Below are 12846 nucleotides of genomic sequence, written 5' to 3'. Positions count from 1 at the left end.
CTGATTCTTATATTAATGCTTGATTTTGTTGACTTTGGAAGAAAAAAACTCACAGCTGAATTTAGATTATAGCTAAATTTGGACTTAAATATTGATTCTGATATTAAAACTCTTTACAGAATGGGAAGTGTACACCCCTTCATTTTGCTGCCACCCAGGGAGCCACTGAAATTGTTAAATTGATGATATCCTCCTATTCCGGTAGCAGTGATATTGTCAATGCAGTGGATGGAAATCAGGAGACACTCCTTCACAGGCAAGTTTCCTACCTATCATTGTGTATACACATTTTTAGTTCCATGTGTTAAATTATACCCTGCAAGGAAAAGTTAGCACTTATAGGAGCAGAGATTCTATAGTTCAAAAGAAAAGAACAGAGATAAAGATCCTATGTTTCAACTAGAATCTCTATATTCCTCTGAAATTAGAGTGTTAAATAGATTTTCTTAGAATAAAATCTCCAGTGGCATGTTCTGGATCATTTCTTATGCCAGTGGATATAGGGTCAAGATTAATTTCCTATATGCTCAGGAGGTTAACATATATGTGTTTCTAAGCCTTTTCTGATTTGTTTCAATTCCTTATGCGTGTCTTCTCCTCATTTTTAGTAGAGATAATGGAGTAGAAACATCTGGATGTTCCACTTTTCCCACCCCATGCCCCTTCCCTCTCTGTGTCTCCCCCTCTCTCACTCACAAATTGGCATTTGTGAACGAAAGATTGGTGATATGAAAATGGCTATTAAATCAGAACAAAAACAATGGACCTCCAGACTGGAGATTCTCAAACACCTGCATATTAGAACCATGGGGGGAGCTTATAAAAACCCCAATGCCAGTTCATAACCCAGATTACATCAGCTTCTTTGGGATGGTCTCAGGAACTTTTTACAACTCTGTAAACTATTTCCAGGTTTTAGCCAATTCAGGAACCCGGTGATCTGGATATAGTTAAAATGCATCCATTTAGATCACAGCTTTAATATATAAATATGTATAAGAAGGAATTATTTTAGAAAAATAGATCTATTCATCTGACCTATAAGTGTCCTCAGCCTGCTGACTACTCTAATTGGACATACTCAACTTGAATTGGCTGTAGATTTTTTGGACCAGTTTAGTCCAATTCTGATTAACCTAATACTGACCTACAAACCTGGAATGTCTAATAACTAGTGACATTTGGAGTTTACCTTGAGCTTCAAAGGGAAGTTTGCTCTTTGGGCTAGAATTATTTTTGTTACCATAATGCAAAGATCCCAGTACATTGTTCTGGCTGAAACAGTAAGCTTTGGAGTAAGGGGAATGGGGTATCAGCCTTGACTGGCTGTGTCACATTTGGCAGGTCATTAACCTCTGTGAGACTCAGTGTTGAGATTTACTGATAATTTGCATATTTAATGAACTCTCAGGTAGTCCAGTGCTGCTGGTGCACCACACTGAGTAGCAAAGCTCTAGAGTGAGGAGATAGAACAAGTCAAATGGGGCCCTGATGTTATTATTTCATTTCCTACAATTGCTAAACATATTTAATAGAATTTAAACGTAATGCAAACTCTTGCGAATTTGGGGTGAAAATTGACAGGCTGATTCTGAAATTTATATACCAAAGGCTAAGAATAGCTGAGATAATCTTAAATAGGAACAAAGAAAGAAGATTTGCAGTAGGAAACAAAGTTTTCAATCATTTGTGTTAACTTTTGTTTACGGAAGTGCTTTAATATGGATTGAAAGTTGTTACTTGCTTTATTACTATCCTTATGGACTGGCTGTGAGAAAATACCAAAGGACTTCATTTCTACCCATAATTTGTTTTTGGCTTCATCAAACCTTAGGAAACCTAATGCTGCCTAGTGAACTTTTGGCAAAGAGAGGGTATTTTGAACACTGCAGATGAATTTTAGGTGCACCTTGCTTGCAACTACTTTTATTCCCCATGTCACAGTGATAACAACCAGTTTTTTTGTCTTTTGTTTTAAGCTCTTTGGACAGATGTTATTACTCACTTCACATCTTTATGATGATTTTATAAGGAGAAAATCATTTTACCAAAAGATGAGGAAAATCTTGTGATGTATTTGAACTTCTTCTATTACTGTTACTTTGAAAATATTATCCTCATCACAATCAATTATAAATTTTGAAAGGTTATTTGATTGCCTAGCATTTTATCATGTTGTTAAACAGTTATTTAAATTGACTTTTTTGAGCGCAGTATAGTAGCTTTATTTTGTATATTTATATCAGCAGTACCTTAACATGCATGTCACTTTCTTTTTACAGAGCCTCACTATTTGATCACCATGAACTAGCAGACTACTTAATTTCTGTGGTAACTATTCCATGGACAGTTTTTTATTTTATTACTATTTACAGTTGAAAAATCATATAATTACATAATACAGCTTCTCAAAAGCCAAATTTTAATTTGATGCTTCTCAGCAAAAAATGTTTACAAAAAGATGACTGACACATTTACAAATAGACTATATTGTATATGAATACATACTGGCCAAACGTCATTGTCATGAAGTTGGTCAGAAGTACTGACATATACTTTTGATACCTGGATCCATGTTTTTAGTGTTGGGAGTTGGTGCATTCATGGCAAGGGCAGTTCTGTGAACCAATCCTAAAAGAGGGTTAGGCTTCGCAACTCTGCTGACTCTTCAATGCATGAGAAGCTTTGAGGTGGAAGCGGGACAGGTAGCATGTGTAGCCTCCACCATTCACTGTAAACTTCTACCCAGCTGCCTCCATACCACCTTTCAAACAATGAAAAACTGAGATATTAAAAGTATTGTCCAAAAGTCTGTGACAAGTGAAAGCACATGATCTTTTTCATTTTAAGAAGTGTACTCAGTTGGCTTTTGAGTTAAATTTTAACAAGTCATTTACACAGATGAATATATGATGTATTTATTTAAGCCCCACTGTATCAGCAATGAATGTAATTCCATTTGTAGTGTTTATCGTGGGTTGTTAATAGCAACTATTGAAACTGGATATTTACATAGAGGAATGCTGGAAGGATTCATTATATGCCATAGTTTTGTCATGCATGGTTTCCGACAAATGCAGCCTGTCTTCACCTGGCAAGAGAACTGTAGCAGAACCTTACTAACCAGCAAGACTCTCAGAGGGGATGCTAGTGCTATCCTTGTCTGTATTCACTGGGTCCCCAGAGAACAGGGAAATATCCATAGTTGGAGTTTAAGTTATTTTTATTACTCTATCCCCCCCAAAAAATTCTTTCCATGAACTTTTTAAAGCCTTTGTTTCTGGTCATGTAAAATATTATAACCATAACACATCATGATATATACTGACTTAGTCATTTAAGATATACATGATTTTTAAATATAGATTTTCTTAAATATTTGGCTATAATTTTAGGATCTGAATTAGTGCAGTTCATCTATTTCAGATGAAGCAGATTTTTAAAAAGTGAACAACAGGTTGAGCACTGGGTGTTATGCTATATGTTGGCAAATTGAACTCCAATAAAAAAATATATATATATATAAAAAGTGAACAACTTGTGAATGTTTTAAAAATCGCATATGCAATAAATTTGGAAGATTTTCTTTTATCATAGCTATTTAAAAGTGTTTCCTCACACTGAGAACTAACCTATTGCTATAGGTCAGAGGATTTTATTTTTATGATTTAGGTAGTAACATTGATCTATTGCCAGATGTCAATCAAAAAGTTGACACGTGATGATAATTTTTGTTGTTGGAAATGTAAAAGAATGCCTTGATCTCCAATGTTACAATATATGAATTACAGGGAAATTCCAAGTATTCCAAGTTCTATAGTTAGTCATATGCTTGAGTGCTAGCCATATTATGGATACCCTATTCTAAAAACTTAACATTATTTGCAGATTACAATGTAAGCTTATTTGTTCATAAGCTCCTCATTGAATAATGTGTTTTATTTTAGGGAGCAGATATTAATAGCACTGATTCGGAAGGACGTTCTCCACTTATATTAGCAACTGCTTCTGCATCTTGGAATATTGTAAATTTGCTACTCTCTAAAGGTACTGTAAGGGGCCAAGCCAAGCTTTTAGAACTATGACTCAATTTGATATTTAACATTTATTGACCATTTATTGTGCACCAGGCTTTGGGCCAGGTGCTGTGAATACAAAGATAAATAGAATACTTTCCCTGTCTAGAAAATTTTTCAGTCCAGTAAGGGTGTGATACTTAAAAAAATAATTTCAGAGCAATAATAGACAACATTTATAAAGCAAGTATTATATTGCAGGCAAGACGCTGAACATTTTATCTATATTCTCTCAATGATTAATTCTCTGATGTAGGAACTATAACTATCCCCATTGTGGGCACTAACCCGATGTGAAGATTACAAAGAAGAGAGCTACTGTCCCTTCTTTTTTCTTGATATCTAATCTCTCCATCTTTATATTTTATGCTTTAAAAGGTACAATCTCATATATTAATGTAACAATATATTCTCTACTTCCCCTACACACATATACACACTGTAAGATAAACCCATTTTAAATAATTTTCTTGTCAAATTACCTAGAAAACCTTCCAATCATCCTGAAAATTTTCTTGTCTAAATAAAGTTTCCTGTAAGTTCATGGTTGACAAAATTTTAAGTAAAAAATTTATTTTCTTAAATTGAAAATCCACTATAGATCATGCAATAAATAAATAAGTAGAAGTTATTTTTATATTGTATTTTTTAGGTGCTCGTGTAGACATAAAAGATAATCTTGGACGTAACTTTTTGCATTTGACTGTACAGCAACCTTATGGATTAAAAAATCTGCGACCTGAGTTTATGCAGGTAATATATGTATATGTGGATTTCGACAAACTGAGTTGGGTTCCACAGAGAGTACACTGATTTTGCTTAATATGATTTTTATTATTATGATGGCTAATTCTGAAATTTAAAAATTGGTTTAAAATAAAGATGCATTATTTGAATATTTACAACACAGTAGTGATGATATGATTATGATATGTTATGATATGTTATGATAAGGTAATACATTTCATTGGGATTGAATTTTCCAAATTACAGAGGGTTCCCATATAGCCCCATCTATAATGAGTCAGCTTTCCATCACTTTTTTAACCATTACAAATTGCATATCAGTAGAAGAGCTAGGTGCATGAGTGAATTAGCAATATTTTATCATCAATTAAGAAAAATTATTCAACATATTTGACTTGACAGGTTGAAATGTTATCTCCATATTTGTATATTCACCAGCTCATACTTACTGAGTGACTCTGAGGTTTATCATATTTTTGTAATAAATAGATATTAGTATTGTCAGTCTTTAATAAAGAATAAAAATACTTTTATTAGAATATTTTAAACAAAAATAAAAATTAAATGCTCATTTGCTATTCACTTTGCTTTTATATTCATATAAAAATAAAGTAAATATAATTTGAACATCTCATTCCTTTTGCCTAACAGAACACATTAGCATTAAGCTCTTAAGTGTTATTTTGGGGAAAAATGTAAAAGGAGGGCTGAAGGGGGTGGCCTGTAGCAAAATATGTTTAGAAAATGCTCAGTTGAACATAATAAGTACATTTCTTATTCTTAGGATCTCTCAGAGCCCTTAATACAGTAATGCACATTTTAGGGAGACAGAGCATATACCATCATCCATGTTTATTTCACTCTAGTACCTTTATTTATATTTTTGCCCTCAAGGTATACATATTGACCCTTATTGGGAAATACTGTCCTACAGAATAGTTTGAAAAATACTATATTCACATGAGAATTGAACTACATTTAGAATATTGATTTTTTTCCCTAGATGCAACATATTAAAAATCTGGTAATGGATGAAGATGATGACGGGTGTACTCCTCTACATTATGCATGTAGACATGGGATTCCTGTCTCTGTAAATAACCTACTTGACTTTAATGTGTCCCTTCGTTCTAAAAGCAAAGATAAGAAATCACCCTTACATTTTGCAGCCAGGTAAGAGTCAGTTTATGCAACTTACAAGCATGTCTTCTTTCTGTTTAATATTTGCTTTGAAATCATGAAACCTAATTTTTACAAGTTATGGGCGAATCAACACCTGTCAGAGGCTTTTACAAGACATGAGTGATACGAGGCTTTTGAATGAAGGTGACCTTCATGGAATGACACCGCTCCACCTGGCTGCAAAAAATGGACATGATAAAGTAGTTCAACTTCTTCTGAAAAAAGGTGCATTATTTCTCAGGTAAGAATATGTGATCAGAATATTTACATATTTTTAATCAGCCATTTTCTGGCTGTTTTTCTGTTGTATTTTTAATTATGATAGCTAACTTTCTATCTCACTAAGTACTTTTTATCCACCTTATTTAATCCTCAAAGCATATATGACTTCTCAAATATTTAAAGGGATGTCAGTATATTTCTAATTGACAGATAAAGATGTCACGATTTATAAAGGCGAAGACTTCATTCGAAATCACAGAGTAAGTGGCTTTGTGCAAAGTAGTTCTCACAACCTTTGAAATATAGTTCTTCATATTTTGCTTCATCACGCTACCATCATTTTATGCAGATGCATGTACACAAACACTCCATACAAATTCAAAGACCTTTCATTCAGTCTGACGATGATGGACATGAAAAGTTCCCTTTATGCTACAACACCAAACATGAAGAATTCCTAAATTTCGCTATACTCAAAGAAGTCTAACACAAGGAGCAAAGACAAATTAAAATAATTAAGCATTTTAAAAAGGTAGCATAATTAAGTTACCTCTTTGTAAAAAGAAAAATGTTAGAGAGATTAGGTGAGCTATCTTCTAATTTTGAAGCAAAGAGCTCATTAGGCTGATGTTCAGGAGCACATTTCTTTATCAGAGCACCAATCATGCAAAGTAGAATTGCAGCTGCAAAAGGAATGTTTTGATCATTTGCTTCCTGCCACCAAGGAAACACCAGGGAGCCACATGTAAAGGGGACCCCAAATGGATCCAGGCCAGAGACTTGTTGATTAATTACATCATGATAACTGAAATGACAAGGTGGCCTTTATACCCTAAAATAGTTGCTCACTGGCACTGAAATTGTACCAGGATCTCCAGCTTTTTTTTTTCTATCTCTAATTTGGAAAAATGACAAGCCTTCATTGTATTTATATCTTGAATTTCTGTGAGAAAGGACAAACATTTTCCAAAGGGATTAAGAAAGCATCTTTGAGAGCACAGGAGGAATGATATCTTCAGACCTGAACAATTAGAAAAATAAGTAGCATTAAGCTAAGCATCTTAAGACCAAGTGTTGTAAGATAATATTATTATTATCAATTATTATCATCAGCAATAATGGTGGACATGAAGACTAATACTACCATCATGGACATTTTTTTTTAAGATTTTATTTTTGAGTAGCGTCTACACTCACTGTGGGGCTCAAATTTACAATCCCAAGATCAAGAGTCATGTACTCTACTGACTGAGCCAGCCGGGCACCCCCCATCATGGAAAGTTTTTGATACAATATTTAATGGAAGAATAAAACAAGATTTAAAATAATGTGGATAAGTACATTACAGCCTTGAAAAAAATACATATGACACAGACATGCTAACTGTAGTTGTATTCGTCCCTAGATGTTTGAAAATGTTTATATACTTTTATATGTTAATCTGCTAAATTAAAATATACATGTGAATCACATTACAGAAAGGTTATTTAAGACCGTTGGGCTTGAAATGAGCTTATTTATAAGAAATATGTGATATTAAGTTGCTAGAACTCAGATATGTTTGTTTTTTGTAGTCATCTGACTCACCTTTCAGATGAATAGCATCCCTTCCCATGATTTATCTGTGTGAAGTGAATGCACAGTCTTTTCTTAACTCTCTAACAGTGACCACAATGGCTGGACTGCTTTGCACCATGCTTCCTTAGGCGGGTACACTCAGACCATGAAGGTCATTCTTGACACTAACTTGAAGTGCACAGATCTGCTAGATGAAGAAGGGGTATGTACCGTGTTCCTCATACCTACCCAGTGTCTTGGCATAGAAATGTCCAAAATTGCAAGAAAGCCTCCTTCCTAGCCACTCTCTTTCCTTCCTTGCCTGCATTAATACTCTTTTCTGGGTTCTTACTCTGCAGGGGGAAAGAATGAGGAGAATGCCAATAGGGTAGATGCATATTGAGGACACATCTTAAGTCTCACAGAGACTCCATAGGCCCATGTAGATTGATGAAAACATTTTCAGTACTGCCTGGTGAACTGACAAAAATGAAAGGGTTAGGGATAAGTTTTCATAAAACTAATTGTATTGGATTTGAAGTACTGTATTTTGCTATGATGTTCTCCCTCATTTTTATGGAATGTATTAAGATAAATGCACATTCTTTAATGAAATGATAGAGGGTTGTTACTGCTTTTTAAAATGTCTCTATATCCCAAAATTAAAGACTGGCAACCTTCTAGCAATCTGATTTTTTTTTTTTTTGTAAGCCTGTGAAAACCCCAAATCTGGAAATCATTGGTCTAAGACAATAAATCTCTTAGAATTATTCTGCATTCACCCCAATATCCTTCCCCTGGAAGTTTGTCATTCATTCTTGTCGAATTATCAGTGTAAAAACAAAATAAAATGAACCGCTTGAGGGCAGCCCGGGTGGCTCAGCGATATAGCACCGCATTCTGCCCAGGGCGTGATCCTGGAGACCCGGGATCGAGTCCCACGTTGGGGATTCCCTTTTGGAGCCTGCTTCTCCCTCTGCCTGTGTCTCTGCCAGTCTCTCTCTCTCTCTCTCTCTCTCTCTCTCTCTCTCTCTCTCTCTCTGTGTGTCTCTCATGAATAAATAAATAAAATCTTTTAAAAAAATGAACTGCTTGGAATTCCATATACACACACAACACCCTTCTCCTACACACACGTGCATGCGTACACATACACAATGTTTGAACTATAAATTCATTATGTGAAGCCTGATTCTGAACACTGGTTTTAAATTTTATGTATTTAGGTATTAAATAGTTAAGTTTGTTAACTTATTTTAAGCAGTTCAACAATGAAAGCAGTAAAATAGCCAAAGGATGACCAGACATTGTTACTGGATTTTTTTGTATTCTATTTTTTCTAAAAGAACACCGCGCTACACTTTGCTGCAAGGGAAGGCCATGCCAAAGCTGTTGCACTCCTTCTGAGCTACGATGCGGCCATTGTCCTGAACAAGCAACAGGCTTCCTTTTTGCATGTTGCAATTCACAATAAGAGGAAGGAGGTGGTTCTTACGACCATCAAGAATAAAAGGTATGCCTACAGTCTTCCTGTCCCACCGTCATGTAGTGTGCTCTGACATGAGGGATGACTTACAACTTGAGGGGATACAGCTTCAGCAGTTAATCAACATTTCTTCAACATCAGTTGTTTACATAAAATTTTTAATGAACTCTTTGGGTAGCAACAGACATGTTACTTAACCTCTCTGGTTTTCAATTTCTATCTCTAAATCATGGAAGGATAGATCACCTTCATAACACCTATGTAAGACGCATGTGTAGCTTAGTCATTGTCTAGCACACTCTGCCCTACTCCACCTGAATCTGTCCAACACTCTCTTGCCAATAGAAATGTCAAAACTGGATATTGGTAAAAATAATTTCCAGGGTATATCCATGCTGTTACTAGAGCCATCTATTGGAATTTCTCTTAACACCTGATCTTTTGTGGTTGTGACTTTTTAAACCATACTCAAAGGAGTTTTAATGGAGAATTTGTACGGTAGTTTGTGCTACTTTTCGTACATAAACTTTCTGTAGAGTCACAGATATGCTCAAGGGCCCAGTGTCATCTAGTCATGGACACAGATGTGAACCATGTCATATTCTGGAGAGATTGAGCCTGTGTTTTAGAGTATGAGCAATCTCAAGATCCCCCCTGTTGGTCATTTATTTGAAACACTAGTCAGTGCAAGTGTGCAACTGGAAGTTTTCTGATTATGCAGATATTATAGATGGATTTTACTGATAGGGTTAACAGGACATTAGGGTACTTTTTAGAAGTAGTCTCCTATGAAATAAATAGGATTTTGGGAGGTAAATGTCTTTTCTTTGCTTCCTGTTGGGGATTTATTTCCCCCTTGGTATTGTAAGTATCTTCTTATTCTGTTCAACTGGAAGGTGATGAAGAAAGCAGGCTGTGTGGTCTCCTGGAAGAATCCATGCTTATTAATGTGTTTGACAAATTATTTTCTAGTTTAATGCAACACATGATGTATACGTGGGCTAAATGTTAAATATCATGTGTCCAGTACTATGTTGCTATCGTATATACGTGAATATGATAGATTTCACATCTACCCAACATGACCAGCTCATACTATTTCATGATTTTAGGTTGAAAAGAAGGTAAAAGTCTACCTTTTTTTAGAAGGCATTTAGAGAAAGGGAACAGTGATTAATAACTGCCATCTTGGAATTTGCCCATATTCCTAATTTCCATTATGGACAAGGACCCTATTAATGGATTGATACTGATTCACATGTTGGTTCCATTGGAACAAATGTGGGTTTCTTCTAAAGATATAATCTCGAATTTCGATTTAGAGCTTTGTTGTGTAGAACAGAAAGATCAAGACTTGTGTCTGTTTTACTATCATCACCATTGTCATTTTTTTACAGGTGGGAAGAATGCCTTGAGGTCTTTAGTCATTATTCTCCAAGCAATGGATGCCCTGTCTTGGAAATGGTGGAATACCTCCCTGAATGCATGAAAGTAAGCTCTCCAGATAGAACTGCTTCTGGGTACAAGGGGATTTAGTGTCATAGTCACAGTATAAATAATAGTACTTTGCATTCTTAAAGTTTCTAGCTTCCCCTAGGCTATCAATCAGGGAAGTTGGCCAACTAGTATTTAATAAGGACCTACTTGGATTAAAAGAATGCTCTTAGTCATTGTGTGGAAGGTAGGAAAATATAGTCAACAGGTGTTTTTCTTAAAATAGTCCAAGTCTAGAGCAGAGACTACTAACGGTAGTTGTTGGCTGAATAAAGTCTCTAGGTGGTTTCTTGGGGGCACACATGTTATTGTACGTTAGTTGTTAACACTCAAAACCAGGATGGCTCCCTTAAGGCTCTAGCTATCTGGCTTCCTGTAACAATCAGAAGATCTGGTGGCTGGGCCTCCTCACAAGGAAGGATCTGCTTGGCTAGTAGCAGCTGCTTCCCTTAAATGGGACAAGCACTCTCCCGTTTGGTACAACCCAACTCTTCTTTTTGTATACTCAGTCTAATGCCTACCATTAGTTGCCGTGTATTGTCATTCTGGTACCGTGACTGCTTTCCTTGTAGCAGAGAGATAGTTCTCTATATATGTATGCCTCTCTGCAAACTGTGGAGATAGAAGCCAGCCCAAGGAGAGCCAACATTTCAAAAACAATGGGAAAGAGCTCTTAAGGCTGGCACAGTTTTATTCATTTATACTATCTCCTGGCCTCTGAAGACCTTCAAATATGTGATTCTCTCCTGGATTAAACGTACACCCAGCATATGACTGTACTCCTACAACAACAGAAACATCCAGAAACTGTTGAGCATGTGAATGTTTAAGGCTGCAGATAGAGACCTCCCTGGGAAGGCTGAGTTTTGAAGATAGGGATAGATACAGAGTAATCAAAAAAAAAAAAAAAAAGGAAGGACATCGAGTGTCATTCATAGGACAACATATATTCAAATACTGGAGAAGGTATGAGACAGAGTGGACATAGGACCAAATGTGGAGCCTGATGGTCCTGGCTCTGTGTCTTGCTGTGCTGCTTCAGACCAGTCATTTCGCCTCTCTGAGCTTCATTTTCTGCTTGCTTTCTTTAAAAAAAAATTTTTTTTTTAAGATTTTATTTATTTATTTGAGAGACGAAGACAGAGAGGGAGATAGAGAGGTGTAAGCATAGGCAGGCAGAAGGGCAGAGGGAGAGGAAGAAGCTGACTTCCCACTAAGCCAGGAGCCTGATACAGGGCTCCATCCCAAGACCCCAGGATCATGACATGAGCCGAAGGCAGACACTTAACTGACCAAGCCACCCAGGGGTCCCCATTTTGTGCTTTCTTTACCTCTAAAAAAGCGTTGCTGATACTCATCTTGCAAAGTGATTATAAAAATTAGAGGTAAAATATATGAAGTATTCAGGATGGTGCTTGGACTATATTATATATCCTACTATTTTTATACTGCCTGTGTGGTTATTAGTACTACAGCTATTCACACTTACTATTCTTATTTATTCAGTAAGCACTTAGTATGTGTTAAATGCTTCACATGCATTATTTTCTTTATAATATCTAATAGAAATTGGAGCTAGTCCAGTCCATAAATTAGCATTTCAGGTGCTTAAATTTCATCAGAGGGCACATAAATATTCAGGATTGAAAATGATCTCAGAATTTCTTACTTAGTAATTCCAGTTGTGGGTGTCTGTCCTAATGAATAACCAGAAGTACAGATAGCTTTATATACAGTAATGTTTCTGTAGCATTAGTAATAATAATAAAATATATATGTTAGAAATATTCACATATGGAAAACATGGGATAGAACTGGAGAAATTAGACCAAAATGTTAATAAGAATTATTACAGTTGTGGGATTATGATTAGTTTTTCTTTTCTTTTTTTACACTATATGTTTTCTAGTTAGTTTTCTATAATTTCTTTGTATTTTAGTATTGTGAATTTTTCCTTAAATAGGGAGACTTGAAGATCTTCCAGTTTAGCCTCACATGACACATTTGAATGATTTACATAATCCCTTACCCCTACCTCCACCTCCTTCAGCCTATCTTTATTTTGCCTATGCTGATTATTAA

General features: G+C 35.5%; 1 protein-coding gene across 1 annotated transcript in view; it reads left to right on the top strand.

Moving 5' to 3' along the window:
- TRPA1 (transient receptor potential cation channel subfamily A member 1) overlaps positions 1-12846 on the top strand; it is a 52310-nt gene that overhangs the window by 19237 nt on the left and 20227 nt on the right. The window contains exons 7-15 of the mRNA XM_038579246.1: positions 120-256; positions 2283-2331; positions 3948-4047; positions 4729-4829; positions 5827-5996; positions 6082-6246; positions 7893-8007; positions 9131-9297; positions 10668-10761. Of these exons, the coding sequence (XP_038435174.1) occupies positions 120-256; positions 2283-2331; positions 3948-4047; positions 4729-4829; positions 5827-5996; positions 6082-6246; positions 7893-8007; positions 9131-9297; positions 10668-10761 (1098 nt within the window). The remainder of the gene's footprint in view (positions 1-119; positions 257-2282; positions 2332-3947; positions 4048-4728; positions 4830-5826; positions 5997-6081; positions 6247-7892; positions 8008-9130; positions 9298-10667; positions 10762-12846) is intronic.

The sequence above is a fragment of the Canis lupus genome, chromosome 29 (assembly GCF_011100685.1).
Source record: "Canis lupus familiaris isolate Mischka breed German Shepherd chromosome 29, alternate assembly UU_Cfam_GSD_1.0, whole genome shotgun sequence".
NCBI classification, from domain to species: Eukaryota; Metazoa; Chordata; class Mammalia; order Carnivora; family Canidae; genus Canis; species Canis lupus.
The sequence above is the reverse complement of the archived record's forward strand: the minus strand, read 5'-3'. Positions and strand labels throughout refer to the sequence as shown.